The following is a 25,395-nucleotide window of genomic DNA, read 5'->3' on the forward strand; positions in this document are numbered from 1 at the left end:
ATCTCATAGATTGAAATCAAAACTCAATTTCATCCACATTTTCTGATTGCAAGCAATTAAACTCAGGAAGAGAGGACTTCCGGCGGGGGAAGAGAGCTGTCGCGGGCAACGGAGCTCTGGAGGGGGGTACAGTTGCGTCCCATTCCCCAGAAAAAAACCTGTGCCGAAGCGCGTAAACCGGCTGGACTGACCCCCCCCCCCCCCCACCCGGTAGGAGAACACGGGGCAAGATGAGGGGCGGCCCGGACCAAAGTGGGGACCGAGCGGAGCCAATGACAAAGAACCCCCCCGGCAGCAACCACAAGGCGGGCGGCGGAACAAAGGAGGACTCCCTGCCGGACTAGACCCTCTCTCTCTCTCGACCCTCCTGACCCAGTGTGTGGGTGAGTGAGGGAAAAAAATAAACTTCCTTTTCTTTAAAAAAAAAGGTGTTAAAGAGGAGAAGCAAGGGGGGGAAACAAAATGCCAGAAGGGAGCCACAGCAGAGGGAGAAAGGGCACTAGAGGCAGAAGGGGCCAAGGGCGACCTCGCTCAGACGTGTCAACTGGTGCACGAAGAGGCAGAATGGAAGGTTCGCAGCAACAAAATGAACTGGACAGACAAATGCATTTTCCCCCTGTGCCAGGCATCCTTTAGCAAAGCACTGCGGGAACACCAGCAGGAAAACAAGGCAGAGGCTAGAGCAGCCATGGAGGCCGCGATGAAGGCAGCAGTGGCCAAGGCCCTGGTAGAGATGCAGCTCGCCCTGGGTAGAGCAGAGAAGAAACTGGAAGCCCAAGAGGCAACCATTAAGGAGCTGGAAAAGGCCGCGACCGACAAAAGTGACCGGATCACGGCACTGGAGAATGAGGTGGCGAGACTGGTCACAACACAGGGGAGCCTGATGGGCAGAGTGGACGATCAGGAAAATGACTTGAGATGGCAAAATATAAGGCCTACGAGAGGGGATCGAGGGCAGAAACCCCACGGCATACAGGGCCGAGATGCTGGGCAACTTAGTGGGGAGGAAAACTTTCCCCAACCCACCAGAAATGGACAGAGCATACCGGTCGCTGCACCCGAAACCCAAGGCAGGAGATCAACCGAGGGCAGTTATAGCTAAACCGCACCGGTACCAAGACAGGGAAACAATCATGTACTGGGCCAGATAAAACAGAACCTCCAAATGGGAAGGACACATCATTAGAGTTCCGAGGTCATTGGGACAGACCTAGTCAGGAAACGGGCCGAATTCAATAGAGCGAAAGCAGCTCTTCACAAGAGCAATGTGCGTTTTGGTATGCTGTACCCGGCGAAACTCTGGGTCACATACCAAGACAGAGAGTACTTCTTCACAGCCCCCGCCGAAGCAAACAAGTTTGTCGAGGAACACTGGCTGGAAAACAGACAGCATGGGTAGAAATAAGGGGCCCTTGGCGAGGGACAACTGCACGCCGACAGGGTGGGGGCAACACCAGGCCTCCACCACCCCCAACGGAGAGCGCACCCTGAACAAAAAGCAAATCACTACCCGAGGGACCACTTCAGGTGGGAGACCAGGGACCAGCACGAGGGAATGAGAATAGTGGAGAAGGGAGAGCAAGCGAGAGGAGCGCAGTGTAGGACGGGGGAAGAGCGGGCAGAAAACCGTAGAGGTCGGGCGAGGGAGAAGCGAGACAGTAACTCCCGAGAGGGGGGCCATCGCACTAGTAGGAAAGCTAGCGCCGGAGGCATGCAACAAGGCAGAGCTGCGGCGCGCCCGCAACAGGGGGGACAGTGCCAGGCAAGGCGTGGGGGGGAGGGGGAGGAGACCACTCAAAAGAGGCAGAAGAGCAAAAGGGGAACTAGGGACAAGAGCGGTATACGGGAGAGGGGGGGAAAAGGGAGGGTCCAGGGGGAAACACAGGGAAGGAGAGACAGGCAAGCAAACAAGGCTAGAAAGAGAACAACAATAAGGCTACAAAGTGCCACAACCAAGGGCTCAGAACAAGAAATCACTGCAAGCAAAGCAACCAGTACGGTCTCTGGGCGAAGGGGACCCCAGAGTGCAGGGGATTACCCACGTGGCGGACGCACAGTGGGAGGCCATGATGGGTCCCCTCGGGACAAAGGGAAACCCCGGAGTGCAGGGGCAGACCCACATGGTGGACGTAACATTGGCGGCAATGTTGGGTGTCCCCTGGACAAAGGGAAACTCCGGAGTGCAGGGACCCGACCGCATGGAGAGAGCAGTGACAGCGGCCATCCTGGACAGCCCCCTAACAAAGGGCAACCCGGAGTGCAGGGGCGCGTACAAAGGTTAAGTATGGTTAATCCCACAGGAGCGAGGGGGCAGAAACCCCCCAACAGGATAGTCACCTGGAACGTAAGGGGACTCAACGGCCCAGTGAAAAGATCCAGAGTCCTCACCCACCTAAGAAACATGAAAGCCGACAGTCTTCCTCCAAGAGACACACCTGAGAGAACAGGACTGAATGCGAGTAAGAAAGGGCTGGGTGGGACAAACCTACCATTCCTGCTACGGGACGAGAGCCAAGGGTGTGGCAATACTGATCAGCAAGAGGACAATGTTTCAGGCAACAAAGACGGTTACGGACACAGGGGGACAGTACATCATGGTCAGCGGGGCCCTGGATGGGGCTCCGGTAGTACTACTTAACGTATACGCGCCCAACTGGGACGACACGAGCTTCATCATCCCCCAGGTGAGCAACACCCCACTTTGGGGCCACCAAATGCCCCCCCCCCCCCCCCCCCCCCACCCCCCTTTCCGGTCACGTGCCTTCTTCCACCCCCCCTTCCCCCAGCATGGTTATCATGTCTGGTCTCTGCTTATTGAGACCAGTAGCGATTTGTGCCAGCTTCACACTGCGCCGGTGGGTGGGAGAAATGCAGGAGCAGGGAAAATCCGGCTTTAAACAGATCCGGCATATTTAAATGAGGATTCAAATTTGCTAATCTGGTTCATGCCCAGCAAAGGCATGAACCAAATCATGCCAGCGGGAGAGGACAAGCGGTGTATTGGAATGTTCTTACTTTCCCTGTCTGTAAGCTTTGACAAAGAGTCATCGGACTGCCGTAAGAAGGAGTGATCTCCTTGCTGGCAAGAAGGGTGGGTGTCTTTGCTCTTTACTCTCCCTACAGATGCTGCCAGACCTGCTGAGATTTTCCAGCATTTTGGGCATCTCCTGCAATTCACCTGACATAGTGGGATTTGCGCTAGGCACAATGTGGCCACAGAATTGCCCCCTATAATTCCAGTGAATTTACAGGATCAAAACTTGAGCATTGTCAAAGGTCTGCAAGCAAAATTCATTTCCAAAATACGCTGATTGCAGTTTGCTTCTAGGCCAAAGCACATTCATTCATAAAACATTCATTTAATTTTAGTAATTAGAAGGTTTCCAAGAGAACAACTGGTCAGCTACTTCCTCATAAACTACACTGAATTATTGTCATGGGACTGATTCCTTGACCTATTTTCTGCTTATTGGACTTGCAGAAATGTATCTCTTTCTTATTTTCATTCATCAATCATTTCCAAGTCGATCAGCAATCTCTATCGAAAGAGAAAATGCTGGAAAATCTCAGCAGTCTGGCAGCATCTGTAGGGAGAGTAAAGAGCAAAGACAACCCCCATCTTGCCAGCAAAGACACCCACCCTTCTCGCCAGCAAGGAGATCCCTCCTTCTTACGGCAGTCCAATTACTCTTTGTCAAAGCTAACAGACAGGGAAAGTGGGAAATATTTATACTGTGGAGTGAGAATGAAAAGTGAGTCATAGCCACAGAAACCCAGGGAAACCAGGTGCTAATGGCCACAGAAACCAAGGGGAAAGAGTGCTAATAGCAGTCCCCAGAGAGAACAAAAGATGTGACAGGTCTAACAGCACGAAGACTAAGATTAGAGATGTGGGGGAGGGGAAGAGGGAAGCAAAGAAGAGAAAGGAGAAGGAAAAGGTGGATAAGAATGGGGGGGGGAATTAAATATATATTAAGAAAGGAAGAAATGGTAAAAGACAGTTAAAATGAAATGGAATGAAATGAAAACAAATGGGTCAAGGTGGGGTAGAGCTGATCATCTGAAGTTGTTGAATTCGAAGTTCAGGTCGGAAGGCTGTAGCGTGCCTAACCGAAAGATGAGATGTTGTTCCTCCAGTTTGCGTTGAGCTTCACTGGGACACTGCAGCAGGCCAAGAACAGACATGAGGGCATCGGAGCAGGGTCTTTTGTTAAAATGGCAAGCAACAGGAAGGTCAGGGTCCTGAATGCGCACAGACCGAGGATGCTCAGCAAAGCGATCACCCAGTCTGCATTTGGTCTTTGCGACGGAGGCGAAGGAGTTGAGAGAAAGGGATGGAGTCCTTACAGGGTGTAGGGTGCGAAGAGCTGTAGTCCAGATAGCTGTGGGAGTCAGTGGACTTGTAGTGGATATTAGTGGATAGCCTATTGCCGGAAATGGAGACAGAAAGATCAAGGAAGGGAAGGGCTGAGATGGACGAGATGAAAGTGTAGGGAGGGGTAGAAACTGGAAGCGAAGTTGATGAATTTTTCCAGGTCTGGGCGAGAGCATGACGCGGCACCAAAATAGTCATCACTGTATCGGTAAATGAATTGTGGCTGGGGGCCGGGATAGGCCTGGAACAAGGAATGTTCCATATACCCCGTTAAAAGGCAAGCGTAGCTAGGACCCATGAGGGTACCCATTGTGAAACCTTTGAGTTGGAGAAAGTGAGATGAGTTAAAGGAGAAGTTGTTGAGAGATAGAACGATTTCAGCCAGGCAGAGGAGAATGCTGGTGGATGGGAATTGTCCGGCCTCTTTTCGAGAAAGAAGCGAAGAGCTCTCAGGCCATCCTGGTGTGGGATGGAGGTGTAGAGGGATTGCACATCCAAGGTGAATAGAATACAGTTAGGGCCCGCAAACTGGAAGCTGTCAATGTGATGCAGTGCATCAGAGGAACCCCGGATGTAGATGGGGAGGGAATGGACCAGAGGAGTGAGGATGGAGCCAACATAAGAGGAAATAAGTTCAATGAGGCAAGAGAATGCTGACACAATGGGCCTGCCGGGACAGTCCTTTTTATGGATTTTGGGAAGTAGGTAAAAGCGGGCTGACCAGGGTTAGGAGACTATGAGGTTGGAAGCAGTAGGGGGAAGGCATCCGGAGGAAATGAGATCGCTAACGGTGTTGGAGATAATGGCTTGATGTTCAGTGGTCTGATCATGGTCCAGGGAGAGGTAAGAGGAAGTATCTGAGAGTTGGTGCTCAGCCTCTGCGAGGTAGAGGTCAACGCGCCAGACGACAACAGCACCCCCATTGTCGGCAGGTTTGATGACAAAGTCGGGGTTAGACCTGACGGAGCGAAGAGCAGAAAGTTCGGAAGGAGAGAGGTTGGAATGTGTGTGGAGGGCAGAAAAATTAAGACGGCCAATGAAAAATTAAGACGGGGTTAGACCTGACGGAGTGAAGAGCAGAAAGTTCGGAAGGAGAGAGGTTGAAATGGGTGAGGGGGGGGCAGAAAAATTAAGACGGCCAATGACCCGTCAATAGTTCTCAATGAAAAGATCAAGGGCAGGTAACTGTCCCGGGTTGGGGAGAAGGGGAGGGAGGGTGTCCCACTTGGAGGCAGAATGTTCGAGGCACATGAAAGGATCAGTGGAACGGGGGGGAGGATTCTTGCCAAAGAAGTGGGCACGGAGACGAAGGCAGCGAAAGAAGACTTCAACATCATGTCGAGCCCGGAATTCATTGAGGTGGGGACGTCAGGGTACTCGCCAGCAATCTCTATGTCAGGACATCTTTATTCACATGGATAATTAATTAAAAGTTATGCTTGCGGGCAGAGAACACATGCATTCAAAGACGTTTGCTGCTTCAGAGTTGACATGTGATGCCCATGTGGAATCCTTGACTGCATAAAATTACTACTTTAATTTACAGCACGTATTGTAGGTTTTAATGAATTTTTTTTAAGTATAGGTACTACACATGTTTTATCCAAGTTGTCAAGTTTTAAAATGATGTTCTGTCTAGTTGCATTATGTTTCTCTCAAAGCGATGCAGCTGCATCTCAAGAAGTACATCAGTGACGCGCAACCTTTTGCTAATTGTGTAAGTACAGGTAGAGTAAAAGCATCATTCTTGGAATTCCCAAACAGCGAGGGATTGGGAGGAGCAGCAAAGCAGAACAAAGTAAAAAGAAACACATTGATTGTAGCGCCCTGCTTCCAACTTGTACAACATCGAGACATGCACTTCCACAACATCAGAGCCCCAGTTTTAGATCTTCAAATGGGAACACAAGTCTAGGCGAGGTAAGCGTGACGAAGCAGGGAGTGGGAGGTGCAGGGGGAGGGGAAGGGGAGGCCACAACCCGGAGGGCAAAGAGGGAGGCATGCCACAACCCAGAGGGTGGGAAGGCCGCAACCCGTAAGACATGGAGGTTGGGTGAGAAGATCAAGCTCGGGCTGGGGGGGGGGGGGGGTGATTTAAACGCTCTGCGAAGATAATTTAAGGATAGTTCCTACACCCAGACTTTCTCTGTAGCCTGGCAATTGTTTTTTTTCTCTTTAGGTACTTATCTCTTTCTCTATTGAAAGTCACGCTTGAATTTGCCTCAGGCAGTATATTAGAACATAGAACAGTACAGCACAGAACAGGCCCTTCAGCCCTCAATGTTGTGCCGAGCCATGATCACCCTACTCAAACCCACGTATCCACCCTATACCCGTAACCCAACAACCCCCCCTTAACCTTACTTTTATTAGGACACTACGGGCAATTTAGCATGGCCAATCCACCTAACCCGCACATCTTTGGACTGTGGGAGGAAACCGGAGCACCCGGAGGAAACCCACGCACACAGGGGGAGGACGTGCAGACTCCACACAGACAGTGACCCAGCCGGGAATCGAACCTGGGACCCTGGAGCTGTGAAGCATTTATGCTAACCACCATGCTACCCTGCTGCCCCATATTCTGCATTCTAATCATTGGATGCATAAATAAGGTTTTCTCCAGTCTGCTTTGGTTCTTGTGTCATTCAGAGAAGAACATTGCAAACGGAATTATATAGGATTTAATGATAGAATCAAGCCTTTTAAGCCAAACAGTCCATGTCCCCACTTTTCAATTCTATCCCTCAAAAAATAAAGCTGTGGTGGGGATTTTTTATGGCCTTGTTAATCAGTGGTAGAACCTTTAGGGATTGGTATATATTAACTCTTGAGATTTTTTTGTTTCTCTTCTGAAACTTGCACCTTACTTTCCAAGTAACAAATTACCTCCCGATTCTTCCTACCAAAATGTACTACCTCACATTTATCTTTTTAAAACAAATGTACCAAATATTTTCCCATTCTGCAAGTCCATCCTAAAAATTTGTAGCAGTACTCCTCACCACTGACTATCCTGCGTGAACCTCCCTCCCCCAATATTGATGTCATCTGCATATTTAGAACTTGTTTTAAATTCCAATGTCCAAATCATTCATGGAAACTGTGAACAGCTGTGGTCTCAGCTCTGATCCTTGTGGAAAACCACTTTTCACTTTCTGCCCTCTGAATAACAACCCTTTCTCATTCTACGTTGTCCCCTAACTCTAAATTATCTGGCCTTATTCATTAGTCTATTATGGAGTGCCTTATAAAAGGCACCTTTTGAAAAATCCAGATAAATGACATCCACTACACCGTAATTGTCTTCTCTTCATAATATTCTAAATTGCTCAACCAAGAATTTCCCTTTTGAATGGTGACTATTCATTATTATATTTTTAATATTTTTGTTTCTAGATGTTCTTATATTTTCTCCTTTTCCTACCAATGTTATGCTAATTGGTTGGTAATTCCCTGGACAGGTTCTGTCCCCTTTCTAAAATAAAGAAAATGCATTAGCTATCTGCCAGTCCTCCGGTGCAATACATTTTTCTGAACAATGATGTGCAGTCATGTATCTTCTATCTCTTACTTAGATTCTTTAAAAATACTTGGGTGCAGTCAATCCTGACCAGAGGTTTAACCATCTTTGGAGTTTTCAAATAAACAAATTCAATAAATCCTCAAAATGCACATAACTTATTCCTCATCTCATTATTGAATACAACGTCTACCCCTTCAATCTTCCTAGTAAATACAAATGTGAAATAATTATTAAATAATTCTTTCATTTCTCCATTGTTACTTATGGTATTATCTGGTCTATTTCTTCGTGATACTAAGCCCACCACAACCTTCCTTTTTAAAGTAGACATACAAATACATTGGAAGTCAGACAATAAGCAAGTTGGAACCACAATACCAGATACAATTGAACTTAAAATGCAAGATCGTACAATTTCTACAAAGAATGGAAAAAATGGGGGTGGACAGGACAGATGAACAAAGATGTTTAAAGGCCCTGGTTGCGGCATCATATTATTTTTTTAACTGGATGATATTGGAGTCAATCTTTAATTAGTCTTACATTTATTTACAGAATGAAACAGGATAAGCAGATTCCTCCTAACTTAACCACACATTTTCAGTAAGCATCTCTTTAGATGTGCCCAATGAATGACCTTGACTTGCAAATAATTGATGTACAATAAAACTGGTACATGTCATCAAAAGCTGGCTTATCAGTGTAAAGTATTCAATGCAAGTAAAAAATAGTGTAGGCCAGACTTCTTTTGTAGCATTATGTTTAAGATCCTACTTTCAGAAGGATGTCCTAATCTTTCAGCGCGTTTGATAAAGACTAATGAGGGTGATACTAATGATGAAGGACCTGAACAATAAAGAATCGGTAAACTTGCATTATATTGCCTGCAGGCGATTAAGGTGCTTAAAGGAATTCAGAACAAAGGGGCATCTCAGGACTTGAATTACATGCAGGAGAAACAGACCCAGGAAAATGAACTTAGAACATAGAACAGTACAGCACAGAACAGGCCCTTCGGCCCTCAATGTTGTGCCGAGCAATGATCACCCTACTCAAACCCACAAATCCACCCTATACCCGTAACCCAACAAACCCCCCCCCCCACCCCTAACCTTACTTTTTAGGACACTACGGGCAATTTAGCATGGCCAATCCACCTAACCCGCACATCTTTGGACTGTGGGAGGAAACCGGAGCACCCGGAGGAAACCCACGCACACACGGGGAGGACGTGCAGACTCCGCACAGACAGTGACCCAGCCGGGAATCGAACCTGGGACCCTGGACCTGTGAAGCATTTATGCTAACCACCATGCTACCGTGCTGCCCCAAACGTGCTTCACACAAATGTGATTCAAGAATATGGGATGCACTGCCCAGACAGCCAAATATGCAATGTCAACTAGGTGTTTAAAATGGAGTCAGATATTTATCAGGAATATGTAAAAAGGCAGGGAATGGGATTAAGCAGGAAGAGCTACCATAGCTAACTGAAAAGGCAGAGTAGGGCTAATGGCCAGAACAGCATACTCCTCTTCTCATGCTTCTATTCTGATTATTAAAGATCTACTAACCACATTGCGATTTAAAAGGTAATGACACTTCAGATGGGGGAAATCAATGGACGAATCCCCAACAAAGATTTTTTTTAATACTCACCTCTTTAGTTAAGAGTTTAAATACAGAAGGCACTTTGACTTCAACTTCATTCACACCATAAAATAGTTTTCTGCACGAAAATAAAAGTCAACGATACAATTTAGTACAATAATAAACAATTTTCTGTAAACTCTCTAAACATTACACAATCATAATTTTCTTCCTGGTCATATTGTGCTCCTTTTCAAGATCTAATAACCAATTTAGATTCAAAACATTTTGAAGTGTATACTTAGTACAATGTAATTAGATTTTCTGGAGGTAGAGAAGGTTTTTGCTTACCTATTGCGCAGTACATATCATTTTTCAACTTAAGGTGTCTTCTGCAGGAGTCTAATATTCTCAAAATGAAAACATGTGGACAGAAATCTGTATTTTATAAGAAAGAATCAGGCCTTAACTTCCTCGGAGTGGCAATCAGTGTCGGACTGCCAGTCCGTGCTGACTTACCTACACCAAACTTCTTCCGTTCCTGTCAATCCTAACCATGCAACTCAGATCGGACAAAATCTAGACAAGCAACTGTCTCCGAAGACCAGTTTGCAGTCCAGCAGTCAAATTAAAGGAGGACATACCGCATTTTTTACAGCATCAGCTTACATAAAGCAGGCAAATTTAACGGTCCAATTAAAATTGGATTAGGAAGACGGTAAGTGGCTAGGATTTGGAGGGATCAGGGGTCAGTGGATGTGGTTGGACATCGGGATGGGGAAATTAGATATCAGGGGTAGAGGAGGAAGGATATGATCGGGTCAAAAGGGTAGGGTCATCAGTGGGGAGGTCGGGTGTATTGGTGTTGGTCTGGGTCTTTACGATACTTACCCAGAAGATTGAAGAGGTTTTGATCTTCTAACTTTTTCCTGAGTAACCGTTAAGAGTAATATAGCTGGAACCATCCGAGGTTTGCGACTTAAACATTTTCAGATGGCTCACAGCACAGGGAAATGTCCCAGGGGAAGTTCTGGGCAATTGCCATGCAAATTCTTACATGTTATGTTCCGAGTGGTGATTCCCCAGCACCGGATTGGGAAGTACCCTAAGTGCCGCGAAGTTACTGCCCAATATATTTATACATTTCCTGGTTATCCTCATTCCAATGTGAACAGTACAGCCTGAAGCATATGAGAGAGAAAAACATAGTATGGATAGATAAATTCAACACCCTCTAGATGAAGTATGTAATGAACTGCAAATTCCTGAACTACCTTTAATATTCATTTGGTTCCCCTGTACTACCAACCCCCACCCTCTCCATTCGACCACCATTACCCAATGCTTGCATTCAGGCCATACTGACTAATACCTGAGCAAACAACGGACACCCAACAGTGCTCAAAGCTGTATATTACGTCTTTCGGTGCTGAGTATTTCGCCAAACATTCGGCATCCAAAATCAACAGATTTCAGTGAGAATAGGTCGGATAAGAACTATTAAGCTATTTTATCTTGTATGTGAAGAAAAGTCACAGACCCGAAATGTTGTTTTCTATCCACAGATGCTGCTTGACCCGCTGAGCATTTCCAGCATTTTCTGTTTTTTATTTTTTTTATATCAAGAATTGTTTTTACACCAGAATAGACACATCTCAAAACAGCACCTCAGAAAGTACTCATTTTAAGTCATTGGAATTGTTTCAATACTTTTTAAATTATATACCAAAATGTATGTTGGTATTGTTGCTCTCAAATTTCTTTGATTCTCTGAAAGGCTAAAAAGAGGCCGCTGTAATTATTTTGATAATTACAGACTAATGCATTGTGATATATGTAAGAAATTGATACATATTATTTCATATAAGTGGCAGTAACGTTATTAAAAATCCTGGTTTAAAATACATACAGGCAGTATGTCTGCTAAAGCTGTAATTAAAGAGTCGTAAAAGGTAAGGTAATCATTCATTCCCATCACTTGCTTAGTTACAGATAAAGGGCTAATGGAAAATTGTTTAGATTTTGGATGGTTCCCTGGAGCGTAGATAATTTATGAGAGATTGCATTTAGTCGAAGCTAAGCAAGTCATGGACGTTAGCAGGCATGAGATGATGTTATTAATGGGAGGAGCCAGGCTTGTAGGTTTAGTCGGTTATAAGATTTTAAGTTGAACAGTAGTTTGCCATAGGATTTGAGTCTGACTAGACAGAAGTGTACTGCATCTGTTCTTGTAAGGGTCTCTCTCTAAACATTTCTACACAGAAGACCGCAGTAAAACTGTTGTGTTAACTTTATTTATAAGTGGGATTTAAACTGCATTCGGTTGCTTAATTGGAATTACAAGCTGGTCTAGATAGTAAGTTCAAGTTTGTCCTTTTATTTAAGAACTCTTTAACTTATAATTGTAAAGCTATTTCTTTGATGTGAATGTGGTTACTACTGTGTTTTAATTAAAGTTTGCTTTAACTAATGGGAGGAGCTAGAGTACCAGTCTTTTTAGCAGAGAAATAGATTGCTCAGCTGGTTCCTACAAGTCAAAACATGAAGACAGTTTCTGAAGACTCAAGCTAGAGATCCTGCATTGATCTGACAGGATTCAGGTCTATCTCTTAAAACAGTCTCAAAGAGCATCTTTTAAGCAGGTATTCCTGAGTGCTAACTAAAGCGTATTTAAAAGTGGATTGTGCCCAGAGCGAGTTCTGTTGATGGAGTGGGAATAAAGATAGCAGTTAAGGGTTTTTTTTTTTTTTAAATTAATTTTTATTGAATGTGGGCTTCACTGGTTCTCAATTGCCCTTGAGAAGGTGGCAGTGAGCGGACTTCTTGAACTGCTGCAGTCCATGGGCTCCATTGTGCCACTATATTGATTAGCATTGTGTAAGGGGTAATTGTAATTTATTTTCTTGTGTGATGTTAATGATATTTTAATACTGTGCCAGTAATAATGTTTGTTTTAATACACCATATTCCTGTTTTGTGTGAAATAATTCCTGGAGCGAGGTATCCTTCTCTCACAGTCTCACAAAATTAAAATGAAATATTGAGGTTTCTGTCCAGTATTGTAACCACTGTTGGGGTCTGGTCAGAGATTGTAGTACTTTCCTCACAATTTTACAAAAAAAAAATTTGGAGGGTTCTCGGCCGACATCCTAACAAATGTTGGGGTCTGGTCCAGTATCCTAACACATAGTAAAAACTTGCTGGAAGAGACAACAACTTTAACTACATGAAATGCAATTAAGACGTTTTAAATTAGTCCACGAAAGTAAATATAAAACTACAACTGACCATTCCTAGTTACCAGCATGTTAACATACAAAAACAAATCACAAACGTGTTGAGAATAATTCAAGGATATCAATCTAATTGTTAAATATATTGGGCAGTAACTTGAGATCCAGGGCAGTGTTAAGGAGGGGGGGAGGACACCAAGGATGCACTGGGGAAACCCATATCCCGAACGTTCATATATAAGGATTTAATGGCAAATTCCTCCACTGAATACCCTCTCCTCGTTAGACTCCCTCGCCCCTTCGGCCAACTCCTTCACACACCCACACCCCACATGGAATTGCACTTGCCCATGGAACTCCCCCCAGCCCCCCAAACTCCCCCAACCCCCACAGAACTCCCTCAACATCCCTAGGCTTGGCCCAATCACACCCCACCACCAACTACTCAATCCCCTCCATCTGCATCCCACCACTCTCGACAGTCCGACCCTCCCCTGACTGTGTGACCGAACCCCCCTCCACCACCATCTCAAATTCTAGCTACTTACTTGACAAACCTATCATCTGCCTGGCTTGAAAGTGCCTGGACCTTTATCTGATTTATGGTAGCCAGTGCCATAAAATGTGGGCATCGACTCCTTGCGTCTAACCTGAAGCCCTCAAGAGATGGCCCCAGGAGCACATTGATCTGCACAGCTCCTCTAGCCTGAGTCAGAAAACAGGGCAAAACAGGGCTGAGAAGATTTGAAGGTTAAAAAGTAGGAGCGGAGTGGCAATCCGACTTCCATTGAAGATAAACCGTGCAGAAAGGCCAATTTCTGATTAAAATTTAGTAAATGATTTACCGATATTCCTCCAGTTCTTTACTCAGTCCCACACTGTGCTGGCCATGAAAATCAGACCATGAAACACCCTCAGAGAGTCCCCTAGCAAATAAAAATGATACATGATTATAATTTTAATAGTTGATGCATCAATTATTAAAATAATTAAAACTATACAAATAATGTAATTGAAATTTAAATTATTAATTTCAGTCATGTGACAAATATTTAATTGAAAAAAGTTAAGTTATAATTTACTAAAATAAGTAATAAAGTGGAATAATATATATATCTACATATATAATTCATGCACATATGTCTTTCTAAAGACTTCCCATTTACAAGTTAGGTAGCCTTACTTTAAATTTTTAAAGTTTTGCAAGAAGTTGTTCCAGAAGTATGTTACACTGTGATGTACAAAATAACGAATCTGAAAAACAATGGTGAGAACATTGACATTAAATTAAATAAAGTGTTAAGTTGAATAACAAAACAACATACATTATTATTATTTTCCAGCAGCCTTAAAGTAATAAAACATCAGGCAGCGCAATGGCACAGTGGTTAGCACTGTTGCCACACAGCGCCGAGGACTCGAGTTCAATCCCGGTGCCAGGTCACCACTGTGTGGTGTTTGCACATTCTCCCCATGTCTGCATGGGTCTCACACCCACAACCCAAAAGATGTGCAGGGTAGGTGAATTAGCCACGTTAAATTGTCCCTTAATTGGAAAACATTTTTAAAAACATCCTTAGGCACTTCAAGAGCGCTATGAAACAAAATGAAACACCAAGCCACATAAAGCAATATTAGGGCAGATGGTCCCAAGCTTGGTCAAACAGGTAGCTTTTAAGGGTATCTTTCTGGAAGAAAAAGAGATGGAAGGTCAATTCCAGCTAAAGGCCTAAGCAGCTAAAAGCGCAAACCTCACTCATGGAGCAATTAGATGAAGGCAGATATCTTGGGAGTCTTATAGGGCTTAAGAAATCACAGAGATAGAGAGAGATGAGGCTATGAAGGAATTTGGAAACAAGAATGAGAATTTTAAAATCAATATATTGCTTGACCCAGTGCCAATGAAGATCAGTGAGCACAAAGATGAGCGAGCGAGTGCAAGCAGCAAAACATTGGATGACCAAGTTTACGGAGGGTAGAATAATGGAGGCTGGTCAGGAGTATGTTAGAATAGTGAAATCTAGAAGTATGAAGGGATGAATGGAGGTTTTAGCAGATCAGTTTAAGCAGGGGTAACGAAAGAGTGAGCAACTATACCAACATAAAATGCACAATGGTGTATTATATCCATAAGAAATTAAAGTGATTATAAACTGTTTAAATCAAACTTTATTTTCTGCTTATTTAAAAATTGACTTTGCTGGACCAAAAGCATTGTTGCTATAGATCACATGATTTGCAAGTTGGCTACAGTTCTGGACAATTCCAATAATAATTACAGGGCAAGCTCAACTCTCATCCTTGAAGAATCTCACACCTATCATTGTGTGGGACCCACTGCAATCAACAAAACAAGGGAGCAGCAGATGCTGTCTCCCCAGACTGGCCTTACAACAAAGAGAGAGTCATCCTTACTACGTGGCTTCAAAATTGTTTTTATACTCAGGTTCTTCAACAAACGCTCTTTATACTCCTGGACAGAACACAGTAAAAACGTGTCTGATTGTTAACACAGCTCTTACATCCGAAGTGTCAGTTTGAATTAGTAGTAGCTCTCATCTTTGAGTCAAAAAGTTGTGTTCAGACCACCTCAGGACTTCAATACCAAATCGAGACCTGGGGCTGGATTCTCCATTTGGGAAACTATGATCTCCCCCGGAGTTAAATTGCAACCGACTTACCATTTTGCACTCTCAGGTGCATTGTAAGCGGTAATTCATGTGTGGAATGGAACACGATGAATTCCCAGGGAATGCCGATATCAGGCCACCATCTTGAGCGGGCGGTATGACAGAGAGGCCCCGCAGCTGACCAGTAACCCAACCACCCCCCCCCCCCCCCCTCCTGCACCCATCCCTAGCACTGCACAGCAGCCCCCCCCCCCCCCCCCACACTTGGATTGCCTGGATCACCCCCCATTACGCCTGAGTACGGGGGTGATGTGACTTACCCCCCCACACAGGGACCCCTGAATAGGGGACCCCACGAGTACACCCTGGCGAAAGGGACTACCACCAGAAATGAGACTCCTGTTTGGAAGCTACAGAGCAAGCTAGACAGGGCCAGTGAGAAGAATTACAGCTGGAACACTTACCTTGCAGCCATGTGTCCATTCCTGAACCTGCGTCTGGTTCCCACAGATCCATTAGCTGCAAGCCATTCATAGCTTTATGGTCGTGGTCTGTGATTTACAGCTTCTACAAACCATTTGCAGCTTTGATTCATTCATCTCCCATCACAGTTCAGTGCCCTAAGTGGTGAAATCCCAATGTTTGCAGACATTGACCACATCAAAAGGAGGTTAAGTGCATTGTAGGCAGTGCATTGTTGGAGGAGGGGGGGTTGAACTGGCCCTCAGATGTTCTCTACCAGGTGGCCCAGGCGTGGTGAACCTCGCAGGTCCCCTTAGAACATAGAACAGAACAGACCCTTCAGCCCTCGATGTTATGCCGAGCAATGATCACCCTACTCAAACCCACGTATCCACCCTATACCCGTAACCCAACAACCCCCCCCCCCCCCCCCCAACCTTACTTTTTTAGGACACTACGGGCAATTTAGCATGGCCAATCCACCTAACCCGCACATCTTTGGACTGTGGGAGGAAACCGGAGCACCCGGAGGAAACCCACGCACACACGGGGAGGACGTGCAGACTCCGCACAGACAGTGACCCAGCCGGGAACCGAACCTGGGACCCTGGAGCTGTGAAGCATTTATGCTAACCACCATGCTACCGTGCTGCTCCTTGGCTCACCGCGAGGTCTGCCACACCAGGGCCACGCTGGTAGAGACAAGTGATTTGCGCTAACGTGATTCCTAGCCGTGGGGACCAGAGAATCATAGAGCATAGTGCGCCAGGCCCGCTAAATAGATGCAAATGGGTCACTGAGACCCATCCCGATCGGGTCAGCACCCGGTGACGATCCAGATTTCCCCTCGACGTCCGATTCTCCATCCCACTGGGGAACGCATTCCGGGAATCCCGGAACGGAGAATCCCGAACCTGGTCGGTTCAGGTGTAATTAAATGGCCTGAAATTTAAATCGGCGAGTAACCCACACCCTTCAGGGAGGAGAGAAATGCGAATATACCTGATGCACATGGGAGAAAAAAGAAAAACCTTTGCAAAAAAATGCCATGGATCTGCTCCCCCCCCCCCGATCTGCTCCATGAAAACCAAACCCCTGATGGAGTCAGAGATTTGGCACTGGACCGATCCATCCTGGGGTCCAGAACACAGTGCCAAAGGATCCAGTTGGCACTGCCAGGGTACTACCCTGCCCTCGACCATCAGGGGTCTCTAATGGCCCGCGGGACCGCTAAGGTGCCATCATGCCCGTCCATTTTTATGGAAATCGGTGGTAAACGGCACCCTGTCGCGGTCTCGAAAATTGAGCCATTGACTCACCTGGTGAAATGGCGTCCAGGTATGTATATCAGCATAATGGCTCATTTAAATTTCATGATCTAGTCACGCCCTCATCGAGTGACTCGCACGAGGTTTCCTGACTGGCGCGGAATCAGATTTGGGGTTCTTGCGTGATTCACCTGTTTTGATTCACACCCTACATTTCCTATTAAAATTTTAAAATTACACAAAGGCTTTCTAATGCATGAAGCCACTGCTGACCTCTGATTCCCAAACAAAGAACCTCCTGGTATTCAGAGATCACATTATCCCTGAAGAGCGCTAACAACCCTGTGCTGGCAAATATCAAATTCCAAAGAGATTGTACAATGGCACTTTATATTTCAACGGCAGGCTTTGGCCAACAGAGACAGTCCATTTGCAAGGACAAAAGGCCTTGAAACCTTTGGCAAATTAATTACTGGATGAAATATTAACCATCTCAAGAATTCAAACCAGGGATATGCATCCTTTGCTCAAATCAAGGGGAAGATCTGGGAGTTATGTCGCATGACCCCCAAGCTGCTGGGACCTGTAACATTGCCTTGTGAAGCTAAAAGAGGCCATCTTCCATTAACAAATCAGCAGCAGAATTAGAGCTTTATCCTGGTTTGAATTGCTAAGTCCACATCTAAATTGCTTCCACTGGAACAGCTGAACTTCTGCACCAGTGCCGACTATAAGGCTAATTCATCTTCTCCTATTATGGAAGTCAGCACTACTGGAATAATGGATTACCCCATTTCAGCTTCAGCCAACTAACCTCTCTGAAAGAATATATATTGGAGTTTTGATCCTGGAATCCCATGGATAATTCTTATTTTGTCTGTGGTCTTTGCCATGCACCCATTTATTTCCCTCATCATTGTGTGAATGTACCAGGGGACCATGTAGCAATACGCCCTCCCCCCTACTACACTTTAACTGTGTTTAGGGGCTTTTAACAGTAACTTCATTGAAGCCTACTTGTGACAATAAGCTATTATTATTATTATATTATTATTAGAATAAATAAACCCTCTGATTTTACCCTATAGAGAGTTTGCTGTGGGATTATTAATAGAGGATTGGGTCACCAATATGGCACCACTTCTACAGGGGAAAATAAAAATATCTTTCAACTTATTGACAGGTAGGTTAGCACTGTTGTCGACAACGCTGAAGAACCGGGTACGATCCCGGCCCCGAGTCACTGTTTCTGTGGAGTTTGCATGTTCTCCCAGCGAGCTCAGAAAGGAATGTAAAATCCACTTCCAGGCGAGATTATGTTGCCAACACAATTTTGCATTCGGTGGCAAATTAAGGTTGGAAGAAGCGACCTAGGCCGGGAATGAGTTGAGGGCCGGGTCCAATAGGGGGCTTTGATAGGCAGCATCTTGAAGGCTATCAGGAATTGTGGGGAAGGCTGCGGGAGTATTCTTCACAGGATTAAAGAATAAATATCTGCAACGCTAATGGCCTCAGCAGCTTGTGGGCATGTAAGGCGGGAGGCAAATCTGGTGGGCACTCTGCCCCCCCGTTTCACAGGCGAGTGCCTGGACTTCCTCATAGAGGAGGTCAGTGCCAGGCATGATGACCTCATATCCAAGAATGGGAAGAGGAGGCCACCACATGTCACTGGGCACGATGTGGTGCACTAAACGTAGGGTACAGTGCCACAAAAGGTTTAACGATCTTCTGTGTTCAGCAACAGAGTATACAGAGATGGCATGAAACTGCGTGGGGGTATATATTTGGGTTGCTGTTCTTCATCACCCTCAGGGGTGTAAAAGGATGTACGCCTGCATTGCCCAATGCTGGGAGGTCTGACCGTTTGGCTTCAGTGTATTGAAGGGTGAGATGTGTCACGCCATGCGAGGGGAAGAGAGAAGAGATGATGAAATCTGTGCTTCCTCTTCAGAAGAGAAGCCATAATGTGGAGGAATGATAAAGAACAGGCAGTGGAAAACCAAACCTGCTGGTATTCAGCCACTACAAGATGAACACCCTAGAGTTAGAATGCCACTACAGAGCTTGTTCCACTAGACATGGTGAGGCAGGAGGCTCTTGGGAAGATATAAGTGCAGTGCAGAGATGGGAGTGGCAAGGAGAGCACAAATCGTAGTCTCAGCTGAAATGGAGATGTCAGAGAACCAGTGCCCAATGATCCTCCAGTCAAGATGGCACCATGCTGCAGGTTTCCATTGTCTCATCAGTGCACCTAGCATGCACACTGACAGAAATGTGATGATTGAATGTACTGGCATGTTCCCGTCCTTCCACAGATGCGCCATGCTCACAAGGCCTCTCACGAGGTAGCACCTCCTCCGCCCCTCTGCCAGTGACCATCACATCTGGTGAGGCTGCAATGACTGAGGAGTGCTCAGCCAAGGCGTTAGATGCACCTTCCCAGTAGGAACCCACTCAGGCTTCGCTGGCCAGAGGCTGACTGCGATGGTCATTAGGGCTGAAATAACAGCAGTTATTTGGAGGCTGCCCCCATTGCCACTGCCACCAAAAGGGGAGGGGGGAGGGTAGGGCACTAGGACGCTGCATCCACAAATGTAAGTTTAAGGCACCTTGATCACACAGGCTTTTTCACCGGTGAATTTATTTCCATTCATATTTCGGACATCTCATGATGGTATTAAGTTTGTTTCTTTGAATATTATAAGCATTGATTTTGTTCTAATGGCCTGAGTATGCGTGAGGGTTCATATATGTGTGTGTGCGTTGGGGGGAGGGGGGGGGGGGGGGGGGGTACAGGGTCTGCAAGCGGCAGTTGTTTCAAAGTTTATTGCGTAGGCTACGATTGGAATTTGGGGTCTTAAGTTTTCACATGAAAATGTCTCGTAGGGAGAAGGACACTCGGCGTGACTTGGAATCAATGCCATGACAGCCCAGCTGAAGGTGCGCATTATAAAGGCCTTCCTAGTGTCCCTGACTCCCTGGAAGTTCTTGATTTTTGCCTCCATGGGCTCCTTATCAGACCCATCAGCAGATTTACCCTTCGCGGCATCTAGAGCTGCTTCACAATCTTCAGCCTCCAGTGGATCACTCCACTCAGATTGCGCAGCGCCCAGCAGGTAACAAATATGAGCAACACACGCTGTGGAAGATATTGCAGTGCTCTCCCTGATTGGTCCAGGCATCTGATCCACATCTTCAGTAACCCAATGGTTCTCTACCACTGCACTTGTGGAGGCATTACTGCTGTTGTACCTCTCCTTCACCTCTGTTCTTCGGTGCCAGAGCGGAGTCGTTAGCCACCTTTTAAACAGATAGCCCTGGTCTCCCAGGTGTCATCAATCCAAATGAGCAGGAGCAACAAACAGCCTTGGCACCTGTGAACGTCGCAGGATGTGAATTGCAGAGTACTAGGCATAGATTTGCAAGATTTTTACTTGTGGTAGTAGACGATCTGCATGTTCACAAAGGCTCTTTGCTCATCTACATGCATCTCAATGGCCACATGAGTGCAGTCGGAGGCATCCCGGATGTAAGTGAAGCCTACAATCACCACAAAGCCTCTGGTTCTCTCGTCTGGTTGACTTTATCTGTCCAGTAATAGAAGCATGTCATCACCCATCTGAACAGTATTAATAATGAGCTTGATTCAACTGTGAGCAGCAGATTGGAGCACCCCATACAAATCCCACACTGACCCTTGGAAATAATGGTGACAGTGAAATTGAGGTCACTGTGACCTTCAGAGCCACTGGCATATAGAACATAGAACAGTACAGAACAGAACAGGCCCTTCGGCCCTCGATGTTGTGTCGAGCATTGTCAGAAACCAAGATCAAGCTATCCCACTCCCGGTCATTTTGGTGTGCTCCATGTGCCTATCCAATAACCGCTTGAAAGTTCCTAAAGTGTCCGACTCCACTATCACAGCAGGCAGTCCATTCTACACCCTAACCACTCTCTGAGTAAAGAGCATGCCTCGGACATCCTTCCTCTATCTCCCACCCTGAACCTTATAGTTATCCCCCCCTGTAACAGCTACATCCACCTGAGGAAATAAGTCTCTGAACGTCCACTCTATCTATCCCCCTCATCATCTTATAAACCTCTACTAAGTCGCCTCGCATCCTCCTCTGCTCCAAAGAGAAACGCCCGAGCTCCCTCAACCTTTCCTCAAAAGACCTATCCTGCAAACCAGGCAGCATCCTGGTAAATCTCCTTTGCACCCTTTCCAATGCTTCCACATCCTTCCTATAGTGAGGTGACCAGAACTGCACACAATACTCCAAATGTGGTCTCACCAGGGTTATGTATAGTTGCAGCATAACCCCACAGCTCTTAAACTCAAGCCCCCTGTTAATAAACGCTAACACACTATAAGCCTTCTTCACGGCTCTATCCACTTGAGTGGCAACCTTCAGAGATCTGTGGACATGAACCCCAGGATCTCTCTGTTCTTCCCCATTCCTCAGAACCCTGCCGTTGATACTGTAATCCGCATTCAAATTGTTTCTACCAAAATGAATCACCTCACACTTATCAAGGTTAAACTCCATCTGCCATTTTTCAGCCCAGCTCTGCATCCTATCAATGGCTCTTTGCAGCCCACAACAGCCCTCCACCTCATCCACTACTCCACCAATCTTGATGTCATCAGCAAATTTACTGACCCACCCTTCAGCCCCCTCCTCCAAGTCATTGATAAAAATCACAAATAGCAGAGGACCCAGCCCTGATCTCTGTGGTACACCGCTGGTAACTGGTCTCCAGTCTGAACATTTTCCATCCACCACCACTGTCTTTCTTCTATGTGATAGCCAATTAGTTATCCAATTGGCCAAATTTCCCTCTGTCCCACACCTCCTTACTTTCTTCATGAGCCGACCATGGGGAACCTTATCAAACGCCTTACTAAAATCCATGTATATGACATCAACTGTTCTATCTTCATCTACACACTTAGTTACCTCCTCAAAGAATTCAATCACATTTGTGAGGCAAGACTTACCCTTCACGAATCGGTGTTGACTATCCCGGATTAAGCTGCATCTTTCCAAATGGTCATAAATCCTATCCTTCAGGACCTTTTCCATTAACTTACCGACCACCGAAGTAAGACTAACTGGCCTATAATTACCAGGGTCATTCCTATTCCCTTTCTTGAACAGAGGAACAACATTCACCACTCTCCAGTCCTCTGGCACTATCCCCGTGGACAGTGAGGACCCAAAGATCAAAGCCAAAGACTCTGCAATCTCATCCCTTGCCTCCCAAAGAATCCTTGGATATATCCCATCTGGCCCAGGGGACTTGTCGACCCTCAGGTTTTTCAAAATTGCTAACCATCCACGCAGTTGGAGGGACTCTCCAGCCTAATCATCTGGCAGATGGTGATGAGTGTCCCCAGAGACGCAGGATGTTTTCCATTACCCATTCAGCGAGGTGAGCGTTGGTGCCCCAAAATATCAGTGTCATAAGGCCGGCATGAATATGGTTGAAGATCCAGCGGCTGACCATTGTGATGTGCCCGTGTCCAAGTCCATTTGGATGGAATGTCTGTTCACCTGTAACGATAGCTGAATGGGGCAACCGAGATGAAGACACACAATGGAGCCTGCTATGAGCCTCCTCTTCGTCGGCCATGTAGTGGGCCTGGTCCCTTCCGCGGCGGTCGTGCTGGCAGGATGGCAGGACAGGGGCCCTCTCTAGGCTGGCTGTACTCCAGTATCCAACTGCCGGTGGTCGCCAGCCGGAAACAATATCCGAGGCACTCCGGGCCTCGACAGCGGCAGCGGCCTGTATGCCTGTTGGGGACGTCTCACTGTCGGGGCTCTGCCTCAGGAGCCGGAGCGGGGCAGCACGCAGTTTGGCAGTCGAGGTTCAGCATCGCCATTCCTCGAAGCCCCTGGACCCCTTTATCAGCGCTGTCACGGGGATGCCTATCTCCATGGTGCGCTGAAATGTCAGGTCAGTTATCCCCAGAGTTTTCTTTGTGTGTTGACATCACAGATTCCACGTAAGAATCTGCCTCGCAGTGATTCGATAAGCCAAATCCACAGGTTTCTGCTCATTTTCAGAGGCAAGCAATGATGTTGCTGGTCAATTCCGACTGGATCCGAGCGTCCGTGTGAAATCAAAACTTTCAGATGATTAAAAGCGGTTGCGGGTTTAGATTCCCCTTCTCTATGGTCACCAACGCAGCAAACGTCCAGGTATCCAGAGGCTATGGGTGGGCAAGGCTCTTAATGAGGCTGTACAAGGGCCCCCGCAAGCCGTAAGCAATACCATTGTCCACCACACATTCCCATCGATCCAGTTTGTACGGAAAAAGTTTTGTATTCTTTCTACATACTGTCCCCAGGCATCGACCTCTGCCTGAAAAAGCTTGAGCTTACCAATGTGTGGCATGTCAGCAGATGGATGAGAGGTCTCTCGAGGCCGAGACGAAGTGGCTCTAGCGCGTAGCATCTGGCGTCAGCGACAGCTCAACTTTATTCTCGTCGCCAGTGTAGAATCCGCTAAAGCAGCACGCATGGATCAGCAAGGTAGAAAAGAAAGACTCTATTTATTCACAGTATTACCCTCTCCACTCCACGAAGGGCCTCCTCCCAGACATACTCCCAGGCCGGGGTTTTCTCCCAGAGGGCAGGGAGTCAGTGGCATAGTGGTATTGTCACTGGACAAGTAATTCAGAGACCCAGAGTTTTGGGGTCCCAGGTTCAAATCCCGTCACTGCAGAAGGTGAAATTTTAATTCAATAAAAATCTAGTGATGACCATGAAACCATTGACAAATGCCATAAAAACCCATCTGGTTCACTAATGTCCTTCTGAGAAGAAAATCTACCATACCTACCTGCTCTGGCCTATATGTGACTCCAGACCGACAGCAATGTGGTTGACTCTTAACAGTCCTTCAAGGACAATTAGGGGTGGGCAATAAATGCTGGCACAGGCTGCGACACCCACATCCCATGAACAAATAAAAAAGAAATTGCTGTGCAACTGCGCATGCGCAGTAACTAAAAAGAGTCAACTTGTACACAGCCAGCACAGGGGCTTTCAGGTTACTGTACAGAATATTAGATAAGGGTTAAATTTTTTGAGGAAAGGAGCAATGACATCAGTCCTGAAGGAAAATGAGCCATTAATCATTCCAGCTAACATAAGAGGCAAGAGTGGTCAGCAGTTAGGTGGGAATTAGGGACGGAATTCTCCGACCCCCCTCAGGGTCAGGGAATCGTACTGGGCCTTCGTAAATCCCGCCCCGGCCGTGACCGAAATTCTCCGCCACCCGGGAATTGGCGGGGGCGGGAATCGCACCCCACCGTTTGGCGGGCCCCCCCGCGGCAATTTTCCGGCCCGCGATGGGCCGAAGTCCCGCCGCTGTCAGGCCTCTCCCGCCGACATGGTTTAAACCACTTCTATGCCGGCGGGAGCAGGTGGCGGGAGCGGGCCCCAGGGGGGTCCCCCATGATGGCCTGGCCCGCGATCGGGGCCCACCAAGCGGTGGGCAGGCCTGTGCCGTGGGGGCACTCTTTTTCTTCCGCCGCCGCCACGGCCTCCACCATGGCGGAGGCGGAAGAGACCCCCTCCACCGCGCATGCGCCAGTGGTGATGTCAGAGGCCGCTGACGCTCCGGCGCATGCGGGACACACGGCGACCGGCGAAGGCCTTTTGGCCAGCCCCGACGCCGGCTGACGTGGCGCCAAAGGCCGTTGGCGCCAGTCGGCGGAGCGGGAGCCACTCCGGCGCGGGCCTAGCCCCTAAAGGTGCGGAGAATTCCGCTCCTTTGGGGAGGGCCGACGCCAGAGTGGTTGGTGCAACTCCGCTACGCCGGGACCCCCAGCCCCGCCAGGTAGGGGAGAATACCGCCCAAGGTCTAGAAAACAATAAGCAAATCTCAGCAACAAGACGAGCGCAGAGATGGTAGGAAGGGAAATTGGAGAGAAATTAAAAAGCAAAGAAACAAGAGTTGTAGTACATTTCATAGAATCATAGAATTTACAGCGCAGAAGGCCATTCGGCCCATCGAGTCTGCACCGGCCCTTGGAAAGAGCACCCTACTTAAGACCATGCCTCCACCCTATCCTCATAACACGACCTCACCTTTTGGACACTAAGGGGCAATTTAGCATTTCCAATCCACCTAACCTGCACATCTTTGGACCGTGCGAAGATACCGGAGCATCCGGAGGAAGCCCACACAGACACAGGGAGAAAGTGCTAACTCCACACAGATAGTCACTCAAGGCCGGAACTGAACCCGGGTCTTTGGAGCTACGAGGCAGCAGTGCTAATTACTGTGCCACCGT

General features: G+C 46.9%; 1 protein-coding gene across 3 annotated transcripts in view; it reads right to left on the minus strand.

The window, feature by feature from the left end:
• LOC119975888 (probable cation-transporting ATPase 13A3) overlaps window positions 1–25,395 on the minus strand; it is a 186,432-nt gene that overhangs the window by 99,945 nt on the left and 61,092 nt on the right. For all 3 annotated transcript variants that reach the window (XM_038815806.1, XM_038815804.1, XM_038815805.1), the window contains 3 exons: window positions 13,908–13,978; window positions 13,570–13,650; window positions 9,561–9,630 (listed from right to left, as the gene is read on the minus strand). In XM_038815806.1, coding sequence (XP_038671734.1) covers window positions 9,561–9,630; window positions 13,570–13,650; window positions 13,908–13,978 — 222 coding nt within the window. The remainder of the gene's footprint in view (window positions 1–9,560; window positions 9,631–13,569; window positions 13,651–13,907; window positions 13,979–25,395) is intronic.

Source organism: Scyliorhinus canicula, chromosome 13 (assembly GCF_902713615.1).
Source record: "Scyliorhinus canicula chromosome 13, sScyCan1.1, whole genome shotgun sequence".
NCBI classification, from domain to species: domain Eukaryota; kingdom Metazoa; phylum Chordata; class Chondrichthyes; order Carcharhiniformes; family Scyliorhinidae; genus Scyliorhinus; species Scyliorhinus canicula.